This window comes from Astatotilapia calliptera, chromosome 18, assembly GCF_964374335.1.
Source record: "Astatotilapia calliptera chromosome 18, fAstCal68.1, whole genome shotgun sequence".
In the NCBI taxonomy this organism is placed as follows: domain Eukaryota; kingdom Metazoa; phylum Chordata; class Actinopteri; order Cichliformes; family Cichlidae; genus Astatotilapia; species Astatotilapia calliptera.
Window position 1 is genome coordinate 18,780,776 of NC_137439.1, and position 16,789 is coordinate 18,797,564.

The 16,789-nt window shown below is 40.8% G+C and overlaps 1 protein-coding gene across 1 annotated transcript; it reads right to left on the reverse strand.

Annotated features, from left to right (window-relative positions):
- Positions 1 to 5,965: 5,965 nt before the first annotated feature.
- Positions 5,966 to 12,581, reverse strand: LOC113010951 (histamine H3 receptor). Its single transcript, XM_026150252.2, has 3 exons — positions 12,203 to 12,581; positions 11,367 to 11,533; positions 5,966 to 7,884 (listed from the first exon to the last, which is right to left on the reverse strand). The coding sequence occupies exons 1-3, from the start codon at positions 12,447 to 12,449 to the stop codon at positions 7,132 to 7,134; spliced, it is 1,167 nt and encodes a 388-aa protein (XP_026006037.1). The 5' UTR covers positions 12,450 to 12,581; the 3' UTR covers positions 5,966 to 7,131.
- Between the last annotated feature and the right edge of the window lie 4,208 nt (positions 12,582 to 16,789).

The following is a 16,789-nucleotide window of genomic DNA, read 5'->3' on the forward strand; positions in this document are numbered from 1 at the left end:
GCACTTTAACTGTGGTGAGTAACAAGACTGAAAAGTGATGGTTCATTTGAAATAAACAGTGGATACGGCTTTCGAGTTGTACTGTATCTAAAAACACTGCATACTTAACTGTGTTATGAGAACAATAGGAGGAAAAAAACACGCTTATATGTTATTTTGATCCATTAAGACCAGAATATATAAAAAAGCAAGGATGCGATCCCTTGGATTGGGATTTAAGCTAATTTGTGCCATGATCACAATCACAAGATCTGAGAATTTTATCAAACATCTGTATAATTCAGCTTTTCCTAAACATGCACAACATGAAATGCACATTAGGTTTTACAACATTAACATATTGGGGATTGTGGACAGGGCCTCACACAATGACTGACTTTCACCCCTCATCCTAATCGAAAGTGGTACATCCCAGCATTAACTGTCATACCAAATGCAAGCTGGGCATCCATTAAACAACTTTGCTAGCATCTCCCTGTGCCAGGCACTTTTAATAAGCTTCAAGGGCATTTGAACAGGTCCAAAACTTTGCTTTGCCAGAGATGGACTGGCCCACATCATCCATTACATTAAATTGGGTGGCGGCCTCCAGCTCATATTTATGATTTAATTAAATTCACTTGTGAGGCGTATCAGAACCACTGCGGCCTCCCTTTTAACGCCAGCCTAAGCAGCAAAACGTACACACACGCGCGCAGCTACACACGTTGTGTTTTTGACACTCGCCCAAGTGTGTGAGACTTTGTGGGCGCTTTGGCAGGGGGGTTCTCATGGGTTCATTTAAAGCAATATAATTACACAGCCCCCAAGTATTCTTCCATCAGAAAGCAGCAGAATGGATGACTTGTTCAGAGATAACTTAGCCTGGCTGATCCTCTGCGGTGTCGTCGTACCGAACATAACCTCAATGCAAGTGGCACTCAATGCTGCTCAGAGCCTGGCCGGTCCTTAGTGGAACTGGGCAATCGGGCCAGATGTTTGGGAGTCGCTGAAATGGCATTGTTCTTGTCCGGGATGTGTAAAATGGGATTTCTTTTTTTGGCGCTGTTGTTTTTGATTTTGATTTTTGTTTTGTTTTCCTATTCTATTCGACAGCCACACACCCTTAGTCCTCTGGAGTAAAAGTATCAGCCTGTGTAAGGACTATATTAAAGAATTAAGAGAGCTTACTGAGGCTGTGCAATGTGCTGCACTCCAGGAAGCTCAAAATGTGTCATTTCTCCCCCTGTATGGACAAACCCACACAAATCTAAGTATGCATTCAGTGCTCGTCCCTTGTGTTCCAGTGTCCTTGCTATTGCTCTTCTTTGGTGCAAAATTTAGTTTGGTGAAAACTCCACATTGTTAGGCTGCACATTCCTCCCACTGAAGGAGACCTCAGAGACCTCTTATGGCATTCAATATGTGCGCCCAAGCGTGAGATCCAGATCCATTTGGCCGGGAGATCCGCTGGGAGTGTCTGAGGTAACCCAATCTCTCACACCGGCACTTCACATCCAGAGAGCCATCTTTTCACTTCAGAACTGTGTCAGCAAAATGGACGCCTCAACCGCAGCGTGTAGCTCTGCCAGGGTGTTTTTGGACAGAGCGCCACGGCCTCTGTTATTGTTTGAGCATTTCCTGTGTAAGCTTGTGAACACCCTGTTTCTATTTATTTGAAATGCCACGAAAGTAATGAGAAAAGGAAAATAAACAACAGAAATGATATGTTGTCTTCCTCAGAGTGAAGTTACTTTAAAGACTTTTCTTCAGCAAATGTTTGAATGGAAAAAGAGCTTCATTGGGCATAATTAAGGACCACAATTGAAATTTCCAAGCTATTTTTCCTGTCCTGGGTCACAGGACAGGAAAAAGTGGGACGCAAAGTTTGTCACGCAGGAAATGCATGTATAGATAAACAAATACACTCACACTCTTTCCTCCTCTGTAGCCCCTTCTAATGATCCCCCTGCTTCCTGTACAGGGAGAAGTGAAGGTGAGTATCCCCCTCCAGTCATCTCCTTTTGCCTCACCAAGACAGACACCTGAAATAGACAAGGTACTAGATGGGCTAGGATTTTCAAAAATGTATTAAACGCCAAGCAATAAAAAATAGACCAGGCGGGGTCAGATTTACTGCAACTCTCCAGGCTCTAAAGCCAGTGTGGCTGGTGTGATGATATGAGGACAAGAGAAGAGTCGAACAAAAGGAGGGGAAAGGGAAAGAAACTATCAATAATGCAGGGTACACTGTATACAGCTGACAGTAAAAATGGAAAAGACACTGCCTAACAGAGAGGAGGGATGAGTGCATTGTATGTAAGTGCCAGAACACATCATTGGTCAAATTATTCAGTTTGGTTTTTTTTTTCTTTGTTTGTTTTTTGCAACTAGTTCGAATGGTCTACTTTTATGGAATAGTGTGCAGCAATGTCAGCACAAATATCTACACTTCTTAACATGTTTTTAACATTTTTAATGAGCAGGACTATTTGCAGTTTGGGTTTATTTAATGAACACATGGCGCAAATAGTGGTGTGTGTGTGTGCATAAAGTAAATGTGCAGAAGGAGAATGTAGAGCAATATGAATTTATTGTTTTTAAAAAGGATCATCTTTATTTTTTGCTTTATTTTTGTTGAATTTTAGCTAAACACATTGCTTCATATTTTCTACTCATTTTGCTCTCGTTTGCTTGTTTGTAAGAATAATGGCTTCAATCCTCCAGTGTTCCACACTTTTTACCTCTTCTTCTTCTCTTTCTTCTTATTTTGTCTCTATCCCTATCCCCCCCCCCCTTTACATTGGAGCATCCCGTTCGTTCCCTTCCCGTCTTTTCATCATTTATTCTCACCCTCTCTCACCCATGTCAGTCTTCCTGGCTGTTCGTCTTCCACCACTCCTCCTCTTGCTTTGCATCTCTTGTATTGTAAACAGCTCACAAAAGCATGACAAGGTCTCCGCTCGTGTTCCCTGTGCCTCCCTTCTCTGTTCTCCGAGCTATTTGTTATTGTCTCCTCGCTATCGTGCGTGTTTGTCTCTATCACGCGTTCTTTATTCTGTTTTTTTCCTCTGCGTCAGAAAAGCAAAAGTTAATTAAATATGGAACGAGATGGAGCAGCATCTCTTTAAACCATCATGTCATTAAAATGGCATCCCTGAGAGATCAGCTTAAAAGAAGTTGGAGAACAATGTCTTCTCAGTCAGATATTTATGGGCCTGGTTATGTAAACATGCTCCCTTTATTCACTATGTATATTTCATGTAATTATCGCTTTTTGTAGCTCTTTCCCCCTGAGATTCATACAGGCAAGAAGTTACTGGGGGAATGTCATTAGAAGAGACTATTGTTACAGCGCTGCTATGATACTGCACAGAAAGAAAAAAAAAGCTGCATTCGCCATCCTGGTGAAACTTTTATCTATATTTGACTTCATCATATTAAAAAAATCATCAATGTCTTGTTAAAATATATGTGCAGCTCATGGCCTATTCACACACTTACCCATATTTAACAACAACAACAAAAAAAGCACAGCGAGTAATGCATTCAACAGTATTTTTGCTCCTTCCAGCAGCATTTGATCTAGATACCAGGAACATTCACTGATGATTTACAGGTTTACGAAAAAACCTTGATGCCTCTTATTTAGACCGCCCATGCATTCATCTGTTAGACAAGCTAAAGATCTGGAGTGAACTAGATTCCTTCAGCAGCAGAGGCCAGCGACTGGTGCTTGAAGGCCTGGGTGCCAGCTGATGGAAGCCGCTAATTAAGAGGGCTGGAGAGCCAGTGGGGCGCCTTATGAAACAGGGGCACCTGGGTTTCACATGAGGGGGGCGGGTATCCATCACTACTCATCTGTGTTGCACAGCAAAGACGATAGTCGGCTCCAGCACCGTGCCACGTAGCACGCTTTCACTCAAGCCTAATGTCAAAATACAGCTCTCGCAACGACCTCCTCTGCCCTCTCGCAGCTTGTTTGCCATCACAGAGGGAGGTGTTATTGCATAGCATGATGAAATTGCACGTGTCGAGATGCATTTCATTCGAGCCAAATGGACTTAAATGCAGATGCAAAAAGAAACAGCCGCGTATAGACACATAATAGAAAATGAAGCGTGCACACACTCAAACATCTATACTCCCACATGCATAACTTAATGCCCCTCTCCCTTCCATTGTTCAGTGAGTCTTCTTAGCTGCAGGGTCAAAATGTCTCCAAGTAATCTAACTAGCTCCGACTTATGGGACAATATAAGGTCTGCCATGAGTTCTGTCGTTACAGTTTCACGCACCAGAGGCAGATACAGCTCTAGACCACCAGTGAACCTGCCATATTGCTATCCAACCTGACCCCGCAGTTGCAGTAAACCTAAGTGAACCGCAGTTTCGAAAGTCGACAGCAATAACCACTGCAGAATTGCTTTTAATCAACGTCTGAAATGAGGGTGACTTGAAGCGTCGCCCCATGCTGATTAAATGTAATTGTTTAATTGCCAAGTGCTGGGAACCCATCCTAAGAGGATTCCAATGGAATTATTTAATCTCTAGTCAGGAAGTACACTGCAGGAAAAAGCTGAGGGAAAACGAAAGCAAAAAAAAAAAAAGAAAAAAATCAAGCAGAATTAGCCTTTTTATATGTGTATTTTTGATTACATCATGAAATATTAACTGGGGTTTACAATTAGTTAGCTCAGAACAGAATGAGGTGGAGGACCATGATGCATTCACTAGTGTGGTTGCAGTTTTTGACCTGTCATGATAAAGTGTGTGATGCTGTCTGCAGGTTTACTTTTACATTCCAGCTTTACCCTGGAAATAACAAAACTGTAGAATATTGGCTCTACGTTGTAAAGAGTGCCTGTAGCTTTTGCCACATATTACCGTTGCTTCATACCACATCTGCCACCTTTTACAGTCTCTTTGGTATTATCCAGTTTGAAAACAAGAGATTCCAGCATTAAATCACTCCAACAAAGTGCTACAGGAGGAGCTCTAAGAGTTTACTATTCAAAGACCCTCATGGGGAAGTTAAAAAGGCCCTCTCCCCCCTCTGATCACCTACTGATCTCTGCTAATGGGGCTCTATAAACTTAAGGGGTACAGGTGTGCTCCATTTGAGGTCACAACACGTTGCTTGGGGTCACAAACAGCCACCATTAACACACAACACAGACATGGTGGGATTAAGAGCCACGTGAACACACATTTCTATGTGTTCGTAATTATTATCTCTCATCTGTATTTCCCATGGCGCTACCTCTCCTAGACCAATTTAAGCTGGCATGATCCCCAATTGGTTTGGCACACAAGCCATGACATTTCAATCTATCAACAAAATCAATAGCAGTACGCCTCTTAATATAACTGTACACAGTGCAAGTGCTCCACAGTAAAAAACGTTCTTGCTGTCGCATTCAAATAAACAGAGAGTAAAGCCAGCCTCGCCATTCTGCTGATAAATGCAGTTCTGCCCTCCCGAGGGAAACGTGCCTGCATCCCTCTGGTCAGAAGTGTGCTTCTGCCCCCCCATTCCCCCCCCCCCCCCCCCCCAAACACGCCACGGGCAGAGAGAGAGTGGGTTGGTTTGGGGTGGGGGTTGTGGGGGAGTAGGCAGAGGCCACTTCCCTGCAGCTGTGCCCTTATTCCCAGCACCTGACCAGGGGCCCAGATGTGCACACAGGCAAAAGCAACAATTTGAGAAATGTAAGTCCCCTGTGGGACCCAGGCACCTGCAAATGTAACCTCACTATCTAACATGATGGCGTAATTACAGGTCTAACAAGTCTACATCTGGAAAGGACTCATTTAATCTATCAAATCAAACGTTATCAGACTGGGGAACAATACAAAAATGGAATCGCACTCTCAGCATTTCATCTGCACATCAAACAAAGTCCACACTGCATTTGGCGCTGACCCAATTAGCCATCAAGTAGACAGCAACTACAGGGCACAGGGCGGTCATTTACAACACAACGCAGAGAGAAACTTTTATTTATTTCACTCCACGCCTGCATAAAGATCATGAGCCAGTTAAAGACACGTGTTTTTATATTTGCTTTCATTCTTTAAAAAAGGAAAAAAGCTGATGTTTAATACAGTGCGGTTCCTATGAGCCAAGAAGATCACATACGAGCCGTCACTAATAGTAACTATTACAGCTGCACAAATATATAGCATTTATAGCACCAATAGCATTACATCACACGGTGACTCTATTTAACATTAGCCAGAGCACAGAACATACTGCTACTGATTAGGTTTTTAAAATTTTAAAGTTGCTATATGCAGTTTACAGTAAACTGACTGGCCGACTTCACTTCATAAAGCTTTGCACTCAAAGGAAACTATAAAGGTTAATGGTGACATCTAGTGGCACATACAGATATATACACATGGTAATCACAGTAAAAATGGGGGTTTGGGCATATATAATCCATCACTAATATATAACATTTTACCTTAAATATAGGCTTTAAAAGCAGATCTCATTTTTAAAATTGCACACTTGAACCTAATGGCACTTTGTATTTTCCTCACTGTGCTTCTGGCATTACAGGAGCAGTAAACCTTCTGACAGTAGAGGGTGATAGTGATCTGTTTATTTAAGCTCTGGCCACAGTGGAGGAAACCCTTTAAATATATTTATTCTCACACAAAATAATCTATCTGTCGCTTAATTAAAAAAGACAATTAATGTGCCAATAAAATGAATTTCTTGACAATATTTCACTGACACGTAAGCTTGCAGATTATATTGCAATGTTTGGGGTTTTTTGCATTATATTTGTGTATATGTGTTTCACCTCCTCGTGATTTTTTTCTTCCTCATATTCAACAACTGACATAACACTGCTAATAGTTTTTCAGTTCCTTCTCCAGCATCTTATCAAAATACATTTGGGGATATTTCTATGCCTCTTAACACATCCTTTGGCTGAACACAGGAAAACTGATTGCTAAATTCTGATATGTTTTGCAGCAAAAATCTTGAACTTCCAAATGCTGAAAAACACAACTGAAAACTGTGAGTTACTTTCTATATAACAAACTATGGTGCACAGATTGGTTTCAACGGTTTATAAACACATCCATCAACAGTTCAGGCGCATTGTTCATCACCATCCATCCACAGGCATCAGTTTGTCACTGGCCAGTGCGTAGGACAGATGATGGGGGAGTAGTGTGCCGCTTTGGGCAGAGAATCTTGCTAAAGGCCCTGCGGAAGCTACTGTGGCACAGCGGGTAGAGGAATGGGTTAATAGCAGAGTTGAGCCACAGGAGCCAGAAGGTGACCTCGTACCAGTGATGCTGGATGCATCGCCCTCTGCAGGCAGCACGGATGATCATCAGTAGGGTGTACGGTGCCCAGCAGATGGCAAACACACATACTATGATGGCCAGAGACTTAGCAATTTTCTTATCCCTGGACAGACGGCTAGGATGGGCTGCCCTGCTGTTTGAGGCATCTAGCTTACCCAAACCAGGAGAGGATGTCTGGGAGTTGATAGAGCCTCTTACAGCCAGTTTTATCCCAAACCCCCAATTGTGGGACAGGGGGATACCTTCCCCCTGGGCAGAGGCGGGTTCACTTGCTTGAAGGTGAAGCTGAGCCTCCCTGCTGTGCAGCCTCCTCCTGCGTATACTGAGGTAAATGCTGAGGTTGAAGAAAGCCACAGAGATGAAAGGAGAAAAAAACTCCAGCATAGAGGCACTCAGCAGGAAGTACCAAGAGTAATAGAACTCTGCGAAGCACTCATCCTTTGGCACACGGCTTCTGCCCACCACCAGCTCCCAGAATATGATAGCAGGGCCATAGAGGACAAAGGCTAGCACCCAGACTGCAGTCATGTTGATTATGGCTTGATGAGTCATGCTCTGTCTGGCACGGTAGCTTACCTGCAGTAAATACATACATAAATCAGGAAATATACTTTAGAAATCCTGCCAGGGTAAAGACACTCAATTAGTCAGTTATTGTAGACATATTTGCAAATGGTTGTTTAGCTACTGCAGCAATACTGGAGGATGAGGCTTTCTGGCTGTATAATGCAGTTTTAGAAGAAGGACACTATATGAAAAAGGTCATATTACAGCCTAACTCTCACATTCACAATATTCTTGATAATAAATTACAAGTGAAACTAGACTGAAAAATTATTATGTTTAAAAAGAAGAAGAAATGTCCGTCACTATTTAGTATTGTTCTCCAAATTTTTAGCCTATTTTCTTCATAATTTACTACTAAATCGCCAAAACAAGTGCAAATTTTATCTGTCATTCTGTCTGAAGGTTTGTCAAGATTAGTTTAAAAACTATCAAAACTACAATGTGGTGGAGAGGTGTAGAATGGCCGTAGGAAGAAAACATTGAAATTTGGTACAGATCCAGATCATTTTCACTGGCTTGGCAGAGGATGAGCCCTTTGAGTGCCCTTCTAAACTGAGCTGCTTTAGTCATGCATGAATAAGTGTGCAGCGTCTATGAATATCTAGTCAGAGTGGGGTTTAATGTAACTGTTTTATATACTGCAATGTTAATAATATTTAGTAAAATAGTTTTTTAAGTACCAAGTAGTATTTGTTTTTCTCAATAATGTGAGAGTACAGCAAAAGAATACATTTTTCCCCTAAGTTGTATCCAAAAATTTATTTAGTTTTTTTAAAAACACAATTTTACAATTCACTGTCTTGCTTCAGCTAAAGATAGGCAGTAATTATGGTCACTGTGTCTGTAAGATTAGAGTCAGATGGTGAAACCCTTCAACACCAACACCTTTATTTTTAACTTGCAAAGAGCCAGAGTTTGTTGTCATTTTTAAGTTGATCTTGGAAATAGTTTTCCAGACTTTGTGAAGATCTTTCAAAGTTTTTCTTTGGACACTGCCTGCTTTTTGATTCGTTTTCAGCCCAGTCTTTTACCTGATCATTTTTATTTTCATTTAAGAGTTATAGAAAAAAAGGAAACTGGACAAGAGGAGGACACAGAAAGAGAAGTGCAGGATTACAAAGCAGGTGAAGATTGTCTTAAGGTCATGTCGGTCGAACGGTCGCTGTTAAGAAGCTCTTCTTAAGGAATGGAAACAGGGAAAAAATAATGTATCCCAAATTACACAAAAACTGGGCTTCAGTTCTTAGCTCTTACTGAGTGATGAATCCAAATTTAAAAAATTTGGTTTGAATTGCCATCAGTAGATACAGAGGATGCCAGGCGAGAGGTAAAAAAGTGAGTGTCTAGAACCATCTGTAAAACAAGGGGAGAGGCTCTACCATGGTTTGATGCTGCGTTCTAGCCAGTGGTGTTGGGAATCTTGTCAAAACTGCTGAATTGTGAACTCAGAAAAGTACAGCAAGATTTTGAGCCACCATGCAATACCATCTGAAAAGCATCTGATTGGAAATGACTTCATTTTTAAGCATGACAGTGATTCCAAACACACTGCCAATGCAGTAAAAGCACACCTGAATAGAAAAACACATAATGGACCGCTATCAGTCATGATCTGAGGCCCAGACCTTAATATTACTGAAGCAGTGTGGGATCATCTTGACAAAGAAGAGAACAAAAGGCTGCCAACATCCAAAGAAGAGCTTTGGGTGTTCTTGAAGAAGCCTGGAAAAGTATTCCTGAAGACTGCTTAAAGAAAAGACAAGAAAGCTGCCTAACAGACTGTGAACCTACCAAATATTGACTTTCATGCATGTTAGAATTGTACAAACTCTATTTTTGCCTGATATGCTTTTTTCGTGCACGTTTGCACATGTTTAAATAATTTACCACATCTATTTCCCCAAAAGATGAGGGATGACTCACCACTTTTGTACAGTACTATATTTATCAACCGTCATAGTATACTGATGGAAAGACCAAATAAACACATAATGAGAACATCAATGTAACAATGTGCAGTACAAAAGTCAGTGAAGTACCCCTTATCACCACTTGTCTCAATTAGTGTCACATCCTATGTCTCTGCCCACATTCTTGCCCAGCTCGCAGCATCTCTGAGCACACATGTTTGTCATCTTCTGTCTTTCTGATTAACTCAAGACCTTCTGCAAAGAATATGAAAGATGATTTCACTTTTGTTTGCATAAATTTGTATGACATGAACATGGCCCCTCAGCTATACATGTTAATCAGTTAAGACATATAGTGTTAACATGAGGCATGTTGACTCTACACTCGTAAATCAGTTTTTTTTATTTAAAGAAAACTTTGTTAAATTCTTTCTAAGATCTTAGTAGGCAAACTCCCTCTTACATTCCAAACTAGCTCATTAATTACGTTGTTTTCTCTCTGACACTGTGCTATTAGCATTTTAGAAATGTGTTGACATTTGATCTATTTAACAGTCAGTATTTGTCTACATCTTTTCATTTCAAAGACAAACTTTGTCTGTGACTGCTGCTGACCCTTTGTCTTTCCATGTTCAGAGAAAAATGCTTTTAGGAAAATGTTGCTTGGCTGCCGGTGGCCTGTTTCTACTACGATTGATCTCTTCAGGTTGGAACGACCATGGTACGGAGGAGGATCTCTATGATCAAAGCTTGCTAATTAAAGAAGAGCCTCTTTCTCTCCGGTGTTATTTGTATTCATTGCTCTGATGTTAAGTGTTTCCTTTCTGAAAGGAAACAGAGCCCTCTCTTTGTCCACTATGCCAAGCCTTGTCCCACCTTTGAGTTATCGCACATATCTGTAGGACACAGTCAGCTGTGTAAGGCACAGACAAGCCCCGACAACAGGCTAAATGGGGCTAACGTCTTCAGAAGTTACAAAAAAATTCTCCTCAGAAAGTGTGTTCCAAAGCAGGAAGAGATAGAGTATATACAGGAGCAGTGATGTACCATTGTCTTTCTATGTTTTAGAGGGGGGAAAAATCAATTAATTACTGAGTGGCAATAAAGCAGATTTTAAGATTAAACAATTTTTTTGACAGTGATTTATTGTATACTGAATATTTTCTGAAGCCCAGTTTGTCCCAAAGTCATAACGCAACTTTTTTCTATCTTCATCATGTGGAAAAACTATAATTAGCGGTGGCGCTGGGCCTGAACGGGTCAGGAATGATTAACCTCTGCAGATGGGCACATTTGGGAGACTGAGCTTCGATTGCCCCTACCGATGACCTGGGAGATTCATTGGAAACTAAGCCACACAGTGGAAGAATAAACACTGGTGTATCTGCAAATAAGTGAGATTTTAAACATTTAATATTACCCTTTAAAAGACTCATTCAAATAGATAAATGGGTGAATAGCAGAAAGAGGGCGACAATATTATTCTTTACAAATATGGGAGTTAATTTTGTTCTGTCAGAGTCCCTTAAATTATTTTTGACATCTGTGAGCATGGCAAATTCCACGACATATTCCACTCACTGCTCTGGTGACTGACAGGAAGCGGTCGTAGCTGATGAGAACAATGCTGAAGACAGACGCCGAACAAAGCAGGTAGTCCATGACCAGCCACAGCTTACACAGTCCTCGACCCAGCGTCCACCTGCCTGTGAGGATGTAGGGGATGTACACCGGGATGCAAAATGCTCCTAGAGAAATAGTGATGATGTAATGGGAGCAGAAACCAAAGCAAAAATAACAATACTTAGTATATTTTCATTTCTTTAGGGAGGAAAACATGTAACCAGATTATCAATATACCACAATACACTTGCTAACATAAAATATGTCTTTACAGGAGACGTTATGGTGGTGGATAATTAAAGAACACTTTAAATATATATTTAAATGTTATTACAACATTTCTGCATGACTGTTTCTATACTGCTTGCATTCTCTAATAAAGCAGATTAAACTGTAAATGTGAAAGAGAAGTGCTTATAAATGAGGCAAAATTCGCCCTTGCCAAATCAAAAATGTATCAAGCTCTCTGATTATTTATTGTCAGTCACATTCATTTAACTGATTAGCAGCTATTTAATCTTGTAATCTAGCTCCAGTCAATCAGTGCACAGGTATCTATTAGCAGCCATCTCCATTGCAGGGAGAATGAAAGCCATAAGAAACAGGTCCTTATCACTAAAATACTGTGGGAATTTCAAAACTTTACATATCATCGAATATTCACGCATGGATCATATGCTATCAGATTGCATCACATCAAAACATGTTAAGTTAATATGTGCATTTTATCATATCAACTTCACTAGCTTGTCTGATATTCCATGCTCTGCAAGGCAGACTGCGCTTGGACTTACCTACAAGAAAATCGGATATTGCTAGATTCAGGAAGTAGTAATTGCACTGTCTCCTCAAACTCTTGTCCACTTTAAATGCCAAGATAACGAGCGCGTTGCCTAAAACTATCACAACAACCAAAGTCACCATCATCACCATTAAAATGACAATCATGGGTCCCGAGAAGACGAAGCTGCTCTGGACTCTAGTGGAGGCATTGCCAAAATAGTACCCAGTGGAGTTGGAATCAGTTTGCTCCTCTGACATGGTCCTGATGTGAGGTGAATGCTGCGGTCGTTAAATCCCCAACGGGCCAGCTCTAAATGTAATAAGCAACAGGTGCCAGGCGAACGGACGCTGCGTTCAACACCCCATGTTCCGAAAGCTCCGGTTTACTGATGGAACTGAGCATTATGTCCACGGATATCCACGAGAGAGCGCAACGCACAACACGACCCGGGCACCTGATGAATTACGCACGTCTGTCAGCGTTTGTCTGGCATGAAGCACTTCGTTGAAATGAGAATTTTTCTCCACACAACCATTAAACTGCAATTTTAGAAGTGACCAAAGTCTGTGACGTTACTGGCACAAATCTTTAGTTTGGTTTTAAACTTAGGTGCGATATGCCTTTAATAAATAATTGAGGGAAAGCAAGCGAGCTTATATTTCAACAGCATCCTATCCGGTGGTGTTTATGGAAAGGTAGTTTCTGTCTTTTTACAGTAAATTGAGATGTCTCACCTCTGAATGCATTAGTCTGTGCCTTACTGACTTTCCCCCCCTTTAAAACATATTCAGGATGTGAATCAACACAGGAAGCACTTAATAGCCGTCCCTCGCATTTTCTTCGCTGAAATAAATTCATAAAAGTCTCGTATCTGATTCACAGACGCACATTCCCCTCGCCACGGCTCACACAAGGTGAAAAGCATGTGGGTGTGCGCGCAGCTCGCAGGAAGCCCATTTAGGCTATGCTGTTATAGTAATTTAATTCGCTATGGGATGATGCATACACATAGTAGCATGCTGAGGGTTTGACACCAGCTAACTGTCCAGACAATTACCTCATCCCAAACGCATCGTGAGTGAGCAAAAGAACATTTCCTTTAAGCTATAAAAAAACTTTTTTTCTTGTTTCGCTTGTTTACTTCCGTCCTTTGCTGTCAAAATGCTTCTTATATTGTTTTTTCCTAATCATGGAGTCTCTCTCTCTCTCTCTCTCTCTGTCTGGTTTCCTTGAAACCTCAACGTCTGAGGTTTGATTCTAAAAGAAGAAGTCTTACAATTTTTGTTGAGGATTCAATAAAAAAAAAAATGATAAGGCTCATTTACATATTATCTTGCCAGCTCCTCAACTGTGATCCAGGAAAAATGAGAAACATTAAAGAACAGTAGAAGTGACTGAAAGAATTTAGTCTGAATAACTGTTATTTTGGAGCCACCGTCATCTCTCAGTTAGCCGCGTTGGAGATGCAACACTGAGTAGCAGAGTAATGCAAGTACACATTTTCACACAGTCCATTTAGCATTGTTAAAAGAAGATGAGTGCGCTATCATGTGAGAAATGTTTCAAAATTGGTCAAACATGACAATGCATTTGTGAGTTTGAAGAAACAGGGACTGAGTGGAAATGTGGAAAGATAATAACAAAAAGCACACCGGCAGCAAGGGTAGGTTAGGGATTACATAAGAGGCTACCCTCTCATATTGTACTGTGAGTTGAGCATACAGTCTATGTAATGACAGGTCTAAAGTATGAACAGCTGAATTGCTTTTAGTTGGACATTTACATATGAATTGAACAAAGTCTTGGACTGTAACTACTCAAATTGTTGTTCCTTATAACCTAATTAACACAATGCCACAGTCTGCTAAGGATTGGTTGTCTCAGCAACATTTCCCTAAGGTCAGACTGTGCAATACTCAATGTAACAGCAAAAACATCAAAGTGGTACATCCCAGACTCTACAGGGCCCCAATTAGCAAACATTTAACCAATTGTTAAATGTCCACAATAGTACAGATTGACAGAAAAAAGCCTCTTCTGTCCAAAAGGAAAATGACAGCACAGCTTTCATCTTCAAAGTTGCATTTAAACAAACCACAAGATTTCTGGAACAATGTCCTTTATGTACAAAAGACCAAAGTGGAGACGTTTGGAGACGCAGCAGAGGGCTGATCTGGGCAGCTTTGCAGGCACTGGACCGGGAAACCTTGCAGTCATTGAGTCGACCATGAACTCCTCTGTTTACCAATGTATTCTAGACTCAAATGTGTCAAACAGCTAAAGCTTTCCTGAAATGATGTCAAACAACAGGTCAATGATCCCAAGCACACCATTAAATCTACAATCTGGCTGAAAAAGAAAAGAATGAAGTTGTTCTAATGGCCCAGTCAATATCCAGACCTTAACCAGACTGAAATGTTGTAACGGGACCTTAAGAGAGCTGTGTATAAATGCATCCCCCAAACCTCAATGAACTGGAGATGCATTCTAAAGAAGCCTGGGTCAAAAGGTATAAACGTACAGGATATTAGTTGAAGTTATTGCAGTTAGAGACTAGAGACCAGACTGCATAGAGTCCTAGACTCCTGTGAAAATTCTTTTTTTCAGATAGATAGATAGATAGATAGATAGATAGATAGATAGATAGATAGATAGATAGATAGATAGATAGATAGATAGATAGATAGATAGATAGATAGATAGATAGATAGATAGATAGATAGATAGATAGATAGATAGATAGATAGATAGATAGATAGATAGATAGACAGACTAAAGTATAGTTGGTGAAGCGCTGAAACAATTAAATATTGAGAACTGGTTAACATGAATATTCTTCTTCTTCTTAACAAAAGTGTGTCAGGAAAGCAATCTGTTTAGCAGGTGCACTGCTGCTGGATTTGGAAATACAAATGAAATACCTCATCTAAATATGGAGGGCACTCAAAAAGAAAGCAGTGTCATGGAGGGTACACAGAGGCTCTAGTGTTGCCTATTATACTGTGTCCTGCTGTGGCTCTCCATTACTCTAGTGCTCAAGTGTTTGCGTTTGGATGCTGGGCTGGAATACAGATGCTACAATACTGTAACAGTGTGCCTATCCACAGTAATCACCATCAAGATTTAACCAAAAACATGCACAGGTAAATGGCCTGTATTTGTATAGCGCTTTACTAGTCCCTAAGGCGCACACATTCATATGGTGACAGCAAGCTACATTGTAGCCACAGCCACCCTGGGGTGCACTGACAGAGGCAAGGCTGCCAGACACTGGCGCCACTGAGCACTCTGACCACCACCAGTAGGCAATGGGTGAAGTGTCTTGCCCAAGGACACAACGACTGAGACTGTGCAAGTCGGGACTCGAACCGGCAACCTTCCGATTACAAGGCAAACTCCCAACTCTTGAGCCACAATCGCCCCAGCAAATTTACACCCTGAGTCATCATTTTGCAAAATTGTTTCTGCCATTTTGTAAAAGTCTATTCCAGATTAGTTTTTAATGTGTAGAAATATATTTATATTTAAACTAAACATACTAAAGCAAAATGCATGGCTTCACACACGAACGCAAGCAATATTTGGGAAATATGATTGGCAAGAAAAAGGTTAAAAGGCCTTTTCACTATTGGTCATTGTTGTAAGTGGATTACAAAGGAATAATCAGAAAAATGCATTGACATACATGTATTCATTTTTTGTCTGTGGAGCTCAAAAATCTAAAATATGTGAAGTTTTTATAATTGCTGCCTTCATTTACTGTTTTGCAGCTTGAGACTTGATCTAAGTCTTCCTAAATGTCACACTGATAGCAAAATTGCAATCTTAAATCTCCTAGATAAATTGATTCCTGTCCTTGCTGATTTTTCTACCTGAAAGAACTCATGTTCAGTGAACACTAAACAGACCTATTATAGTGGATGGTTATGGGTGCAGATTTGTTTTCACTTGGCTCAGTTCTGAGGAGCTCCTGACAAGCAGCCAACTGCAACTTGGGTTTGAAAAAGCATTTAAAGAAATTGCAATCTGCCTCACACAACCCCAATAATAAAAAAAAAATTGAGAAAAATCTAAATAAAAACAGAACAAAAACACAAAGGGTCTGGAGTGTGGGCAGGCCAAGTTACCACCTGGATTCTTCTACTACAAACCAGCGCTGTTATAATAGATCCAGTATGCATTATGCAGTTTAGCATTGTCTTGGTCAAATATGTAAGGCTATCCCTGAAAAAGACGTGATCTAGATAAGTTGCTCTAATACCTTTATGTGAAAGTCAGATGATCCCTCTCCTCTTTTGTCCAGAGGATGCAGGGGCAATGTCCCCCCCCCCAAAAAAAAAAAAAGTGAACTTCAACTTGTTCCCATAGGGCGAGAGGCCGTGTGCAGCATGGACAGGTCGCCAGCCTGTCGCAGGTTGGTAGCTGGGAGAGGCTCCAGTCCCTCCGCGACCATGGATGGATGGATGTCATGGTCCTGGGTCGAGCGACCCAGTGTTTGAGTTTATGTATCTTTTGTATTTATTTGTGCCTTAGCTTAGTTCACCTAGTTAATTTCTAGATTACTGTGTAGTCCTGTTTCTTAGTTGTTTATGTCATC

Coding starts and splice junctions, on each gene's coding strand:
- LOC113010951 (XM_026150252.2), bottom strand. CDS start 12,449: ATGTCAGAGGAGCAAACTGATTCCAACTCCACTGGGTACTATTTTGGC. Junction 11,534..12,202: donor AATATCCGATTTTCTTGTAG/GTAAGTCCAAGC, acceptor CTATTTCTCTAG/GAGCATTTTGCATCCCGGTG. Junction 7,885..11,366: donor TCCTGTCAGTCACCAGAGCA/GTGAGTGGAATA, acceptor TATTTACTGCAG/GTAAGCTACCGTGCCAGACA.